This window comes from Bidens hawaiensis, unplaced genomic scaffold, assembly GCF_021521415.1.
Source record: "Bidens hawaiensis isolate Kalapana, Puna unplaced genomic scaffold, B.hawaiensis_p1.1 tig00004682_1, whole genome shotgun sequence".
Taxonomy (NCBI): domain Eukaryota; kingdom Viridiplantae; phylum Streptophyta; class Magnoliopsida; order Asterales; family Asteraceae; genus Bidens; species Bidens hawaiensis.
The window spans coordinates 286,539-301,924 of record NW_027491286.1 but is presented as its reverse complement, the minus strand read 5'-3'; the positions used below and the strand labels follow the sequence as shown (position 1 = coordinate 301,924).

Below are 15,386 nucleotides of genomic sequence, written 5' to 3'. Positions count from 1 at the left end.
ACGGTCATATATCTCTATATGGGTATTTACCATTAGTCGGCCTGCCTAACTAATGCATACAATGATATTCAAAATATGTATGCGTTGTCATATTGCATATTAACCTACATGCTATTATAAACGTTACTATAGATCTTCATTTACTGTTGAACACTGTATTTTATGCATAAGTCATTGATACCAATTATCAAAGTAAATATCGACCATTAAATTCAGCAACTTCGATCTAGCTTGACGCCAACCCTTCGTCTTTTGGACCCCACTAGGGGTCACTGCCCCAGGAACCCGTTGTGCATAGAGTTTCGGCCCCTTAAACTACTGAGGTGCATTAACATTCCAAAAAATAGAATAGTCCGGATCAAACTTGCACTCACACCTCCTAACTTGTATAAATGTATATCATATATTGATATTTTCTTATTTGGTTTAAAGTGAAACCTTATTACAACAATACCAAAATCAACAACACATAATTATCAACATTATTATTGTACACATGGGAAGTGAGTAACCCAATCATATGTTTATAATACAAACACCATGGCACAATGTTTTTATAATATAAATCTATATAATTACAAGGGAAATCACCGATATGTGACACCATATTAAGAACATGTTTTCCTTTCCAAAATAAAGCAAACCAATAACAAGTGATACGTGATCCTTGTGATACACACGATCGAGCACATGGGATCCACATAAGGGCACATGTCTACTCCAATAACCACCAACTAAATTAGGACACACCACTAATTTTTTTTTTGTCTGATATGTAAAATATTATTTTAAAATTTCTTATTAAAACAAATTATCTTTGCAAATAGAGAATTAAACACAATTATACCTCGTTACAATCGTTAAAACAATAAATTCATTGACATCGTTGGTTTCTCAATCTTGTATAGTTATATACGATAGAGAAAAATGCACAGAGCTAAGGTTTTTTTCGTCACTAAATGTATAGACTTATAATGTGTTTTGTAATTCATGTTATGAACTTACAATCTGTACTTGTATGAGCCCCGTATTCTACATTATAGTCCCACAATTACTGGCATAATTAGAGGTGGGGATCCCTCCACTGTCAGACTGGTCAATTATCGTTAATGTAACATATAATTTCATTCCCTCTCCCCTCCCTTTTTTTTTTTTTTTTTTTTAAGTTTGAGCCTTCTAAACAAGTTAGTAGAGAAAATATATATTTTTTTAAAGATCTTGAAGACGAAATAAGCTTTAGGCTTAAGCAGTGATAATAAGATAATAAGTTATTTAAATTGGGCCTTTAAAGATGAAACCATAGTCCAATGGCCTATGTGAAATTATTATTTGCTTATTTGGTGTACTGTGAAGGATGGCTAGGAAGGCAAAAGTAAAAACAACATTTTGTTTTAATCTGCGTATCCGGAAATCTTTTTATGAGGGTTGGAAATTTTGAGGGTCGTTTGATTATTGCTATATAAAAGATGCTCCCTGGCATTTTATTTTGAGAAATCGTTATATTATATGATCCATTCTCACTTCTTTCTAAAGTATAGATTAAAGGTTCAAATCAATCATCAACATTCAATGTTTCTAAAACCATACTCAAATAAAGTAAAATTCTAAAACCATACTCAAATATAAATTAACTAAATCAAAGAAAAGTAATCAAATTTAAAAAAAAAAGTAAACTAAAAGTGGATGATAACTAAATCACCAATAAAATCAAACTTTCAATTTTGAAGTTTTAAACCACGAGTCTTGGAATTTAGATTGCTACTACAAGAACCTGATACCCGTGTCTAGTGAGACAAGAGCGATCGATAATGTGACAGAAAAATAGACGTGTTCTAAAATATTTTATAAGCAACTGTAGCAATTGTTCTAAAATGTTCATAGTATAAAAGATTGATATAGCGGCATAAAATTTGAAAAAACACAGACTCATAAAATTCCGGTTTAAGCCAGTTCACAAAAACATAACTATAACCATAACCCAAAAGCCAGATATTCCTATTCACCGACCCACAACTATCAGTTTTATCCGGTTATAATTATTTTCATTAACTTTTGTAAACTGTTTGGTTTCGTGTTTACCTCACCCAAAAAAAAGAGAGATTTCATGAAACTACACTACCCATTGAAAAAATCAGTTCCCATAAACAACACGTAAGTGATGATATGTGACAACGCATAAATATTACTAAATAATGTTGATCCATATCGTAACAAAAATGCCTACTTTTTCCCATTATTATAAGTTTAAGTTATAACCATTATTATATATTCCGATTCCCAGATATTCAATTTCATCGCCGTCCTTCTTATAATAATAATAATAATCATCATCATCATCATCTTCTTCACCAATCAATTGCTATGGCTTCTTCACTTGCTTTCACCGGCGTATCTTTTCCGGCCACTCGCCGCCGTTGGAACGGCGGATCCAGAGCTAATAATTTCAAGATCTTTGCTTCTGATTCCAACCATCCAGAGCCTGATCTCAGTGTCACTGTTAATGGGCTGCATATGCCCAACCCGTTTGTTATCGGGTCGGGTCCACCCGGGACCAATTATAAAGTCATGAAGAAGGCTTTTGATGAAGGCTGGGGTGCTGTTATTGCCAAAACAGTAATAATTAATACTTATTATTATTATTATTATTATTCTCAATTTATTATTATTCTTAATTATTTCTGATTTATTATGATCCGAATTTGATGATCAAACATGGTGATGGTTAAGTGTAGATACAAGTTATAGATTTGACTTTGACAAGTCAAACTAGTTTTTAGCTTCTAATTTTATGCAGATTCTCATTCAAGGAAATCTTGATAATAACCATGATTCAAAATGTATATTACTATTTTTTTTAAAAAATTCACTCATAATATATGTAATTGAATTTTTTGCACATATAAATGCTTGCATGTTATGGGATCTTTGTGGGACCTGTAAAAGATTCATCCTTTGATCTTTTGAAGGATCTTTTCCAAGTTTTTTACTTTGCAAAGAAACTGATCATCAAAGGGTAAAATTACCAAATCGCCCCTTCTCCGACCCCAAATCGAGAGATTTTACTCCCATTTCATCATAATTATCTCCTTTTTCCACAAGAATATATATTTTTTTGATTATTTTGTGTATTAGTTTGAATTATTTCTTAAATATATTATATCAGTCAAACGCTCAAAACAACAATTATCTGCTTGTTACAACTTCAAAACAATGATTCATCATGCAATGTTGTTTTACTTTTTTTGTTTTTGTTTTTTTAGTCAAGTTTGTAACTTTAGTTAAAATCCAGGTGTCACTAGATGCTGCAAAAGTTGTTAACGTGACCCCACGATATGCGCGATTAAGAGCAGGGGCAAATGGATCAGCCAAAGGGCAGATAATTGGTTGGGAAAATATTGAACTTATAAGTGATCGACCGTTGGAAACGATGCTAAAAGAATTCAAACAGTTGAAAGAAGAATATCCTGATAGGATACTTATTGCATCAATTATGGAAGAGTACAACAAAGCAGGATGGGAAGAGCTCATTGACCGAGTTGAGCAAACAGGAATTGTAAGATTTTGTAAATATGTATTGGATATGTCCCGTTTCTAAATGGGCCGGTTTATATTTTATTTTATCTCAAATGGGTCAAACATTTTTATAGGATGCTATTGAAGTTAACTTCTCATGTCCTCACGGTATGCCTGAAAGAAAAATGGGTGCTGCAGTGGGACAAGATTGTGATTTATTGGAAGAGGTATGTGGTTGGATCAATGCAAAAGCTACGGTTCCCGTTTGGGCAAAAATGACTCCAAATATAACAGATATCACGCAGGTATGCGCGCTTTGCAATATATATTTGTATTGTTGGAATTTTTTATTCAATTATATTTTTTCTTGGTTTTAAATTTTAACAACTTTTTGTATTATAGCCGGCTAGGGTTTCTTTGAGATCCGGTTGCGAGGGTGTAGCTGCAATTAACACAATCATGAGTGTTATGGGCATTAATTTGAAGACATTACATCCCGAGCCTTGTGTTGAGGGGTTAGTATATCCAATTCAATAATTATTTATGCATGAATTTATGTAGAACTTGAAATTTAAACATGTTTTCTTAGGAATCGTAGGATTATTTAAGTCGTGAAACGAGTCGAGAGTAGGTCCAACGTGTATTTTTAAAAAGCCTTGTAAATTAAGCTATTTGGAAAAACTAACTAGTTAACAAAATAGTGTATACTTTTCTGTCAATCATGTTTTTCTTCTATAAAAGTTTCATACGCGATTGTTTTGGGTCAACCCGACTACCCGACCATTTGACTCGTACTCAGATTACCTGTTTAGACATGCTCATTTTGCTACCTCTACATGGATTTATAACCATACTTACGTATTTATGTGTATGTCATTACGCCAACTAGATATTCAACACCCGGAGGCTATTCTTCAAAAGCCGTTCATCCTATTGCACTTGGGAAAGTAATGAGCATTGCACAAATGATGAAGAAAGAATTTCCCGATGGAGATTATTCTCTTTCCGGGATTGGTGGTGTTGAGACAGGTGGCGATGCTGCTGAATTTATTCTTCTTGGTGCAAATACTGTTCAGGTTTTTGAATTTTTTTTAATCAAAATTATATTTCTTTTACTTTGATTTGCACGTAACTCGTTTAGGTGACTATGAGTTGTGAATTATTGATTACAAGAAACTTGTTATATTGATACTTTTTGCAAAAAAAAGAAACGGGTCAAAACAGCTTTTGGAGTTGAAGATAACATATAACCTGTTTATGTGAATATGGATCAATCTGGGTGGTATTTTTTTACCATGTTTCACATGACCTCCTAAATTCCTTTGTTCAAATTAATTCTCATTATATTACTAATACTTATATTTAGTATATTTTCATTTCTAAATTGAAGAAATCGATAAAAGGTGATGCTTGATGAAAACGGGTAATCTTGGTAGATATTAGGTTGGATCGACCCAAAACACTTTTTCTCCAAAAGAAATATCAACATTTTTTAAGTTGGTCTCTTTTTCTTTTCCTTTCAAATTTGATTACAAAAATTATATTATTTTAACGAAAAACTCAACTTTTTATAATAGATATTATTTAGGCGAGTTTCAACATGTTCAACCCACTTGACCCGTTTCTTTTCTTTTTACCCACTTGACTCGTTAGATAAAAAATAACCCGAATAGACCAATCCATAAATGTAAACTTGTAACCAAATTCATGGATTGATTTTCTTAATATTAGGTTTGCACCGGTGTGATGATGTATGGATATGATCTGGTTTCAAAACTCTGCTCAGAGCTCAAAGACTTCATGAGAGCTCACAACTTTTCTACCATAGAAGAATTCAGAGGGTATGCAGTCAAAAACAACAATTTTCATTAAATTAATGAACCAAAAGCATGCTCTTTTTTTCTTAAATTAAATGGTGTAATGCAGAGCATCACTTCAATATTTCACGACACACACGGAGCTCATTAGAATACAGCAAGAAGCGATTCGGGAACGGAAGGCGGTAAAGAAGGGATTGCAATCTGATAAAGACTGGACTGGGGATGGGTTTGTGAAAGAAAGTGAAAGTATGGTTTCTAATTGATTAAAAACATTTGAAAAAAAATACAAACAAAAGAAAAAAAAAACTGTTTGTTTTTTATTCAAGATGTTGATCTTGGTATGGTATTTATCTGTTAATTAAACATCTTGCAACATTTTCTTTTCTGGAAAGACTTTCTGTAAATGTTCTCATATTCAGTCTTTATGAATAAAGTGTTCATGTTCATATGGATTATACTGTATTATTGATTTACTCGAGGATGGGTATTTGACAAATGCTAATCCTTCATAAACATTTACCGGGTAGTAACTTACTTTTCAGCATCAAGTTATCATTAATTGTAACTCGTTATTAACATTTCTTTCATCGGTGGTAACAACTTCACCGGGGTAATACATAGTGCCAATACACCTTAATTAATAGTAAAGCATACGGGCTATATGAGCATCTTGCCCTATCATATGAGTTGTCTAACATAACAGACAAAAAAAAGGTCATATCCGTTATTATTCTTTCCAATTAAAGAACCAAGCCATGTTATTTGAACTTCGTACAATCATTTTTCAGCATATAATACCCAGAAGACAATCAATACAAGCATTTTGATCACCTTTTGTTCTGACACATAACTGGATGGAACCAAGATGGTCCATTGACTCTCCAGGTCATCAGAATTATCAATTTATACATATAAAAGCTAAGACATTTAAAAAACACTCAAGTTGGATCCCTAAGAAATTAAAAATATAATTAACTTTTTATCCTTCGACTAAGAACAATAACTTAATTGTATAGCACCCCCTCGGAAGATGAGGGTTTAAAGTTTAAACTCACATTACCTAATCGAACCCAAATCAAAAACCGAAAAATCCAAAGCCAAACTGAAAAAACAAAACCAAACCAAATGACTTTAAATTTTTTTTAACAACAAAGTTTTACTTTTTTTTAGTTTGGTTTCAGCTCAAAACCGACTTAAACCATGCCGAGAATGATAATAAACAAACAACTAATAGCAGAAGAAATGGTTACACCTTTAAACCGAAGCTTACAACAATGGCGTCCAACCCTGTAATCCTATTCAATAAATCTCCTGTCTTCTTTCACTCCATCAGCAACCACTTAAACCCTGTTTTCCATAGACCTAATCTCACACAAACCAAGGCAACACCAACCACCACTTCACCATGTTTATTTCAATCTAATCTTCGCAATATTCTGCCTCGAGAGTTAGGGTTAGGGTTGTCGTAACGGATTTCGTGTTGAGGCTACCGTCAGCGGTGACGGTGGAAGCGGTGGATATGGTGGTTCTGATTCTGGTGGCTCCAGTGGTGGTGACGGCGGCGGTGGTGGAAACAAATGGTCGTTTCTTGCATGGTAATGGCTATTAATTTGAGTTTGGAATTTGTTTTTAATTATTTTCATGTGAAATTGAGTCAAGTAGTATAAATATTATTTTTTCTAATTCTAAATAAATGTTTAATAATCAAATAAGCTGTTTAAATAAGAAGTGTTGTGAAATTCGCTAGGTGCTAGTCGGGCGTTCGGCTACTGACTTTAAGCAGGATTAATAGAATTGGATTGGAATTTTATATGTAATTTTTTAAAAACTTTTATATAATTTTTCGAACTTATTAGCCGAATTGGATTATCAAGTGTAATTTTACAAATGCTTAAAGATTTTGACCAATTTTGACCGAAATTTTGACTGTCTTTGACCAGTTACCGATTTCGGTTTAAGAAATTGATTTTTCTTAAAACATACGAAAAGCTTAACAGTCAAATAACTGTTTTGATAAACATTCCCAGACAGATGATCTGATAACGTTTAGATGTTTTTTTTCTGTTATCATATAATCAAAGTTGTTTGGTGAATTTTGGTTATTTTAAGTATTTACATGTAAAATTAACACTAAATAATCAGATAACCAGCATTAGTTTTGTTGTGGCTATTCCTAAATTGATTGTTTGACCTCTAAATAGTCAAAATCAGTTTTGCTATATCCAAACACAATAAACTAATTGTCCAATACTTGAAACCACAATATTTGAATAATGACAGGTATTTGAGTCTTCTTGAGGCATATCCTGTATGGACAAAAGCAATAACATCTGCACTTTTGACTTTTGTTGGAGACTTAGTATGCCAGGTAATTATATTATTTATTCGTAATTAACGCTCAATTATAAATATCATACATCATTCAAGAAAAATTAGCTCATTTATAAGCGTTTTATTTTTTTTAATATTCTAAATTATAATACTTGTATTTGTTAGGTCTTAATTGACCAAGTGCCATCTTTGGATATAAAACGGGTCTCTCTTTTCACGTTTTTGGGGATGGCGATGGTGGGACCGACATTGCATTTCTGGTAATCCCGTCAAACTCTTCATAATGATCATATATAAATATTTCATCTATTATATTAAATATGTAAGTAAACTAGCCATACAAATTTACATTAGTCATTGAAGAATGGTGACCCTACATTGTTTGTTATGTATGACATGAAATTAAGCTCAAATTTGTCTCTAAACCATTAAAAGAAGTGCAGTTTGATAAAATAATACAAAAGTGTTGTGTGTGTGTGTGAAATTGGATTACTGATTAAAACATTTTGGATTAATTAGTTACTACCATGAATTATCTCGCACATAATGTTATAAGTAACTGCTGTTATTTTACTTTTAAGTCTAAATCGTCTAAGAAAGCTTGTGTTTGTGTCTTTATTTTCCACAAAGGTACTTATACCTGAGTAAACTGGTGACAACGACGGGGGCTTCGGGGGCTTTTATTCGCCTCATAATTGATCAGGTGACCTTTTTGTAATATTAATTTGGCATGAATTATATACTTCGTTGAAAAATAGGTCTAGTAATATTTTTGAATATTTGCAGTTTATATTTGCTCCTACTTTCATTGCCGTTTTCTTATCGACATTGATAACATTAGAAGGCAGGCCATCCCAAGTTTTGCTAAAGCTTCAGCAGGTATTTCTTTATGTTATAATATTATAATTATATCATAACATTTGTTTCTTAGCTGCATAAAGCTGTGTACGTCTTAATATGCAGATTATGTTGTAAATTTGTTATAGTATTGTTTGTAAATCATAACTAATTAACATATTAAAGATGGACAAAAGGTAAGACCGCTTGTTCTTGGAAACATAATTTTAATATACACAATTTAGGACGTTCAACATTGTTTTTAAATAATATTTAACATATTAATTATTTGCAGGAGTGGGTGTCATCTGTTACTGCAAATTGGCAGCTATGGATACCTTTCCAATTTCTCAACTTCCTATTTGTTCCGCAGCAGTTTCAGGTTTATTTTACGATTAAATTTTTGTGCAATAAAAAGTTGATTGGTTTATGATTAGTATGATTAGAAATTTTGGTGTTTTTATTAATGTTACTTTCTGCATGCTGATTTATAGGTTCTTGCAGCTAACTTTATTGCATTGGTGTGGAATGTTATATTGTCATATAAAGCTCACAAAGCAGTTGCAACATAGGTATTTCATTTTCTATGTGACCTGCTAAAAGAATAGCACTTAACATCACAAATTTAATGAGAGAAAACTAATTTGACATGCAGGTTTTAGATGAATATTGTGTAGATTTCCCATCATGGCACAAACGGACTATGAAGTTTAGAACGGTGTTTCTCTTGCAGGGGCATTAAGGAGTTTAGAGTCCATTTAGAAGCTTATTCTTTTTGGTTAACTGTAATGTACTTCTGTTTCAACCTGAGTTTGATGTGATGATCGGTTGAGAAAAGTGCGAGTGCACGCGTGTGTTTGTAAGCATTTTAATAGACGTGGCAAGATTTTGGAAGTACAAGTTAATGAATCAAAAGGCCGAAAGGGGCTCATTGCGTTGGCTTTCGGTTATTCGGATTATTTGAAGTTGAAAATTTTTGAAACTGAATTTGAGTTCAACTTGAGTGTATTGTAGTTTCAGTAAAAATTTTATATATACTCTTTTTAGTATAATATGCCAAATTAATACAAATTTTTTAACACGTGCTAGTTCTATATGTAAAGGAACAATATGGATGGCAAATTTATGCCAAACTAATCTTGCTTTTATTTATTTTTGAAGTTCTTTTTTAGATGGACCAACTCACATATCCTTTACACCAATTTCCAAATCTACACATTTATTCATCATGAAACCAAATCCTTGACCATTTGGAGAGAACACATTTCAAACCTTTATACTGTTAAGGTGCAAACCCTTTAATAAGTAAAAATTAATTAGCATTCAGATAACGAGTTTCTCAACCGAAGACAAGCTCAACAAAAGATAATCCAAAGTATCTTTCGTATTTCTCTACGGAGCTCAACTGAAGGACTACTCAGCAAAAGATAATCCAAACTATATCTTTCATATTACTATACGGAGCACATGGAGAGCAAGGAATAATAAAGATTTAAATGACTTTAGTTTCTCTACGGGCAAATTGATGGAAATAGAGATCAAGAAACTCTCAATATAATAGACAAACTGGTGCAACATTGATGTTTCTCATTTGTAAGTCGTAAATTTTGGCTGTGTATTCTTTGGTGTTTTGGGTTGACTAGTCACTTGCTAGTATTCTCTCCCCATTTAATAAATTACGCCTTTCAAGAAGAACGATAAAACAGCAGGAATCTCGATTTAAATGAGAAGTCAAAACCAAAGGTCAGTTACATTATAGTCAACTACAAGCAGAACATCAACAATACAAGAAGAATATGATTAATCATGTAACACAATAAGCAAGCAATTGAACTTGTAAGCAAAAACCAAATGCAGTCTGACTGTTTGTTTCTTTGTTTTCTACATCATCATCATCACCATTGCTGCACATACTCAGCACCAAAACATGCATATCTGTCCGTCTTTTGAGATAGGTTTAACTTCACAAAAAATAAGGTACCCCTGTTCTTGGACCTCTCATCTGATTGTTTTCCTCTGTTTCTGTGAAAAACTTTACCTCCCGCTCCTGTTATAATCAATCAATTAGGTAAAACAAATTCAGCAAATTAACAAGAAAAAATAAATACAAAAATGGGAGTTCTGATTTATGCTTTTGATGCTAGTTTAAACATTTCTGCTTCTCATTATTTGGTCAAGTTATCAGGTTTTGATTAATCAATTCAGATAAACTACAATTTAGAAATGTAATATTTCTTTTAACCTGACTTGAGATACTTGTATTCAACTACACGAACCATCTCTACTATTTTCACAAAAATGGCATCTTTGATCATTTTATCTATAGTCCTTAAAACTATATAAAAAAGGTAAGAGTACTATGCCTTGTAATAATTGATAAATAATATATATAAAAAAAGGTGTTTAAATTCATGGTATAAGCGAAAGCAAGTGGTAATACCATAGTGTCACTGAAGCTCAATATTGAAGCCACATTGCCACAACGATAGCAGTAATTTGGTGCAGACCAAACCTGCATGATCAACATTCAAAAAAAAATTGGAAATGTGTAGCAACTAAATGCAATTTTGACGGATTAACAAACGGGCCAACAAGAGTTGTTTTTTATCTCAAATGGGTCAAATCAAAACCTAGTTAAAAGTAGAAAGGATCAAACAGGCTTAAAAATGCCCAAAACTCTCTTTAGTTTTTATTCTAAGACAAATGTCTGCTGCAATCATATTGTTTTCGCAAATATACTTGAACATGTTAATTCTTTATTAAAAACAGCAAAAAATATACTTGAACATGTTAATTCTTTATTAAAAACAGAAAAAAAATAAGCGTTAATGGTACTAAATATTGTAAACAAGGTAAACTTACAGTTACAAGTCCTTTATCTTGAAACATGTACTTCAAACCTTCTTGAACAAGTTGGTGGGCTCGGCATACTAAATCAAGCTTGTTGATGTGATTGAACTGAAACATAAACATCATGAATGTAAGGTCGCCAACTACCTCAAAAAAACACACACACGTGATGTCACATTTTCTAACTATTATACATGCCATTTCCTTGCAAAAGAACTATTGTGCAAGTAAAATGCAAATCAAAGTTCTAAGTTTTAATATCAAATATAAAATTGAAAAAGAAAAAGGAAAAAGGTCTGCAACATCTTTTGCTCTCAACCACCAACATAGCTGTTTAATTACAAAACAATCATTGTATTTAAATATATTTTGGTCAAACCACAAGAATTTGCAAACAAAGTGACAAAACACAAAGGTTGAAAATCTAAGAACGGATCAAAACATAACAATTTTCTGTTTTTACCTCAGATGTAACTCTAGATCCAAAAAGCCATCCAGCCCCACGAGGACTGACGGCCCATGTTTCAATGTCTTCAGGGTCACTCCACATTAGGTCACAAAATGGTCCTTCATGAGGGATCTCACAGTTCCGTTCAATAACTCTAATCTGAATAATGTGGTTATAAACACAAGTTAGCCCAAGGGCAAAGAAGTTTGAATCGCAAGTAAGTAGCAGCCAGCACATGAAAAAAACATAATGTATAACTGTAGCATAGCAAGTCAAACCTGGTCAACAGTCCTAATATCAGGTGAAAGACCACCATGGACGCATAAAACCTGTCAAACCAACAGCAACATATTAAAATGACAAACATGTACATACATATACACACATAAATGCATATGTACATATGCATGTGCACACGCGCACACACACACATATAACAGAGAAAGTGAGGCATACAGTTCCATCTATAATAGCTGACAAAGTGAGATAATCAAAAACGTCGGTGCAATATCTCCATGCATTAGCATTCCCATACTTTCTTTGGCATTCATCATAGAACCCATAGACCTACAGAAAAAGTATCATAAACAAAAGCATAAAAAATTAAAGACCTTATGAATCAGCATTCTAGAAGTGTGCATGTGAAAGGAAGCAAACAATGTAAAACGCAATTCAAAGTACGCAGACAATACTATCATACTATCAAAACACCAATAACATTAGAATATTCATAGTTATAAGCCATTAAACCATACTTACACAAATAACAACTTTGCATGTAAGGCACTACTGACCGAACACAAAATAATGGTGCGCGTTACCTGTGTTAATTGCCTACTTTCGTGATTCCCACGCAGAAGAGTAATGTTTGCAGGGTATCTGTAAGCACATGTAAACCAATAAATCACATAAATAACAGATAAGTGCACCAGAGCTTATTAAATCCCAAAACTAACTGCATACAGAAACAAGATCATAACTGTGGATCACCAACTTATTTCTTTAACATTGCGAGATTGTTCTCATTCAGTTATTATTCTAAATCCTCAGAATATGATTATATGAACACGAGGTATCAGATAAAGTAATGATAGCTCATACATGAAATCCTTAGAATATGTTTATATGAATGCGAGGTATCAGATAAAGTAATGATAGCTCATACTCGATATCCTTAGAATATGATTATATGAATGCGAGGTATCAGATAAAGTAATGATAGCTCATACTTGAAATCCTCAGAATATGATTATATGAATGCGAGGTATCAGATAAAAGTAATTATAGCTCATACTCGAAATCCTCAGAATCTGATTATCTGAATACGAGGTATCAGATAAAGTAACGGTAGCTCATACTCGAAATTCACAGAATCTGATTATCTGAATATGAGGTATCAGATGAAGTAGTGGTAGTTTATACTCAAAACTAAATTTGAGAAACAATTAAATATACAATAGTTAAAACATTGAAAGACAAGTGCTATACTATTAACCCATTAAAAAACATTCCGCGAATTTAATCCATAAAAATCCAATTCATTTTATCAGCTGTGTAATGAAATTGCTAGCTATACATGTAAGAGTATCTTTTAAATTTTATTTCCTTTTTGTCTAATTCCTGACCATTAAACTGCATTTAATTAGCACATAAGTCGGTAAGTCGCATTTAAGGGTTCGAGAGAGAACAAATTATTCAAACCACTCAAGTTCTTTCATTTCCGTTTAATAATGAATATTATTTCTTATCACAGCATTTTAAAGGTATAAAAAAATATATGCTATCTAAGTAGATGCACAAGCTGTAAGAAAAATATATAAATGCATATTCTAGGTTACAAAGAACTAACAAGTAAACTAATTACCTTGCTTTTAGGAGCAAAAGTATTGTAAAAACTTCCAAACTGTTGTAACCACGGTCAACAAAATCCCCCTACCAAGAAACAACATAAAAGTGAATAATTCTTGAAAGCTCTGAGAGCTTGAACAGAAAACGTGCACAATTAATTGTACATCACAATTCACAAATTTACCATGAAAATGTAATTAGTGTCAGGTACATGACCTCCAGTCTGAAAAAGCTTCATAAGATCATGAAACTGGCCGTGAATATCACCACAAACAGTAACCGGACTATTGACTGGCTGAACATTTGATTCCTCAATCAAGATATCTTTTACCTGAAAGTAAAACAACTTTGTTCTATTACTATATCACAAATTATTACACATGCCCTAATAAACAACATCATAATCAATATAGTTTTTTATGAATAAATTATCAGTTTTTATATCCGGTTACAAATCTTAAACAAAAGTCACAAGCACTGATCATCCACCTAACAAAAAAGAGAAATATAACAGTTTGCTCCCTGTTACAAATCTTGAACTACATGTCAAGTATAAGGCTGATAAAACAACTTATGAATCTTAAGTATCACAATTTTTTTCTAGCATTCAAATGTATACGAACTTACGAACACATATGTTTGCTTCACAAAATCTTGACACATACATTAAAAAATTAGGGTTTCCGTTTTCCAAAACTAGTACATAAACTCAGCATCATGGCACCACCTAAACAGTGTTGCAAATATTGAAGTCAATAACAGGTTGAGTTAAAGAACAACTCCATATATCTTCTTCAGCTGTTTAATGTAATAACATATCCTATCACAGAGCAATTAAAATTAGGGTTTTCCATTTGCAAAAATTGAAACGAAAGAAGTAATAAGGTTGAAACAAAAACATGAAATCTCAACCCTAGACCTAGCTAAGATCCATCTAGAGAAATTATTATGTAAAGATATAATTAGGGGATATTAATAAAATAAAAGAAAGGTGTGTGGTGGTACGTATTCGCATAAGAGCTGCAATTCGTCTTCGGACAAGTGTTGTCCCTCTTTGACCTTTGTAATCCACAGATCCAAATCCATCTGAAATTCGCCGGTGGCTGTGTTGAAAGCTTGAGATTTGATCGCTGAATCCACGAAAGGGAGCTGTGTTGTTGTTATGTCCCTAGTTCTGTTCTGTTCTGTTCTGTTCTATTGTATGCTCTTTTATTCAGCATTTTATATCTATCATATCCAAATTATTAATGTAATAGATAATTTCATAAAATAAATTCAATTGAAATTTGTTGATATAAAATGTTCAAAGACTTTAATGTAAACATTCTTTGTTTTAGAGAAAAAAATAATAAAAGTGTTTGTGATTATAAGTGAGTCTCATTAATACTTTGTTATTGTAGATAATTTACATATTCGATGTTATTAATATAATAGTGCAGGCTGGTTCACATAAATGTTGAGCATTTCCCGCAAAACTGAGCATGTTCGTCTCTTCATGTGAAAGCCAACGACCTTTCACTATAATGGTAATCATCATCGTATCGTACTCAGTATATCTCATCAATAACAAATTAAGTCATAGTAGGGTCTGAGAAGGGTAAGATGTAGACAGTCTTACCTCTACTCTATAGGAATAGAGAGACTGTTTCCTGTGAGACCCCTGGCTCGATAGTAGTTCTGCATCAAAAACTTTGGACATAAGGCACATAACACTCAATCATTAGCACACTAGCAGATTG

General features: G+C 32.5%; 3 protein-coding genes across 3 annotated transcripts; 2 read left to right on the top strand and 1 right to left on the bottom strand.

Annotated features, from left to right (window-relative positions):
* Nucleotides 1–2,272: 2,272 nt before the first annotated feature.
* LOC143627411 (dihydropyrimidine dehydrogenase (NADP(+)), chloroplastic-like) lies at nucleotides 2,273–5,748 on the top strand. The gene is made up of 7 exons (XM_077097238.1): nucleotides 2,273–2,613; nucleotides 3,290–3,553; nucleotides 3,648–3,818; nucleotides 3,916–4,028; nucleotides 4,403–4,589; nucleotides 5,245–5,354; nucleotides 5,440–5,748. The coding sequence occupies exons 1-7, from the start codon at nucleotides 2,362–2,364 to the stop codon at nucleotides 5,594–5,596; spliced, it is 1,254 nt and encodes a 417-aa protein (XP_076953353.1). The 5' UTR covers nucleotides 2,273–2,361; the 3' UTR covers nucleotides 5,597–5,748.
* Nucleotides 5,749–6,607: 859 nt separating this feature from the next.
* On the top strand, nucleotides 6,608–9,073 carry LOC143627453 (protein sym-1-like). Its single transcript, XM_077097271.1, has 8 exons — nucleotides 6,608–6,715; nucleotides 6,792–6,928; nucleotides 7,614–7,701; nucleotides 7,830–7,924; nucleotides 8,295–8,367; nucleotides 8,451–8,543; nucleotides 8,797–8,883; nucleotides 8,996–9,073. The coding sequence occupies exons 1-8, from the start codon at nucleotides 6,608–6,610 to the stop codon at nucleotides 9,071–9,073; spliced, it is 759 nt and encodes a 252-aa protein (XP_076953386.1).
* Nucleotides 9,074–10,215: 1,142 nt separating this feature from the next.
* Nucleotides 10,216–14,733, bottom strand: LOC143627410 (phytochrome-associated serine/threonine-protein phosphatase 3-like). Its single transcript, XM_077097237.1, has 10 exons — nucleotides 14,653–14,733; nucleotides 13,832–13,978; nucleotides 13,664–13,731; nucleotides 12,621–12,678; nucleotides 12,256–12,366; nucleotides 12,078–12,128; nucleotides 11,815–11,958; nucleotides 11,364–11,459; nucleotides 10,942–11,013; nucleotides 10,216–10,548 (listed from the first exon to the last, which is right to left on the bottom strand). The coding sequence occupies exons 1-10, from the start codon at nucleotides 14,731–14,733 to the stop codon at nucleotides 10,465–10,467; spliced, it is 912 nt and encodes a 303-aa protein (XP_076953352.1). The 3' UTR covers nucleotides 10,216–10,464.
* Between the last annotated feature and the right edge of the window lie 653 nt (nucleotides 14,734–15,386).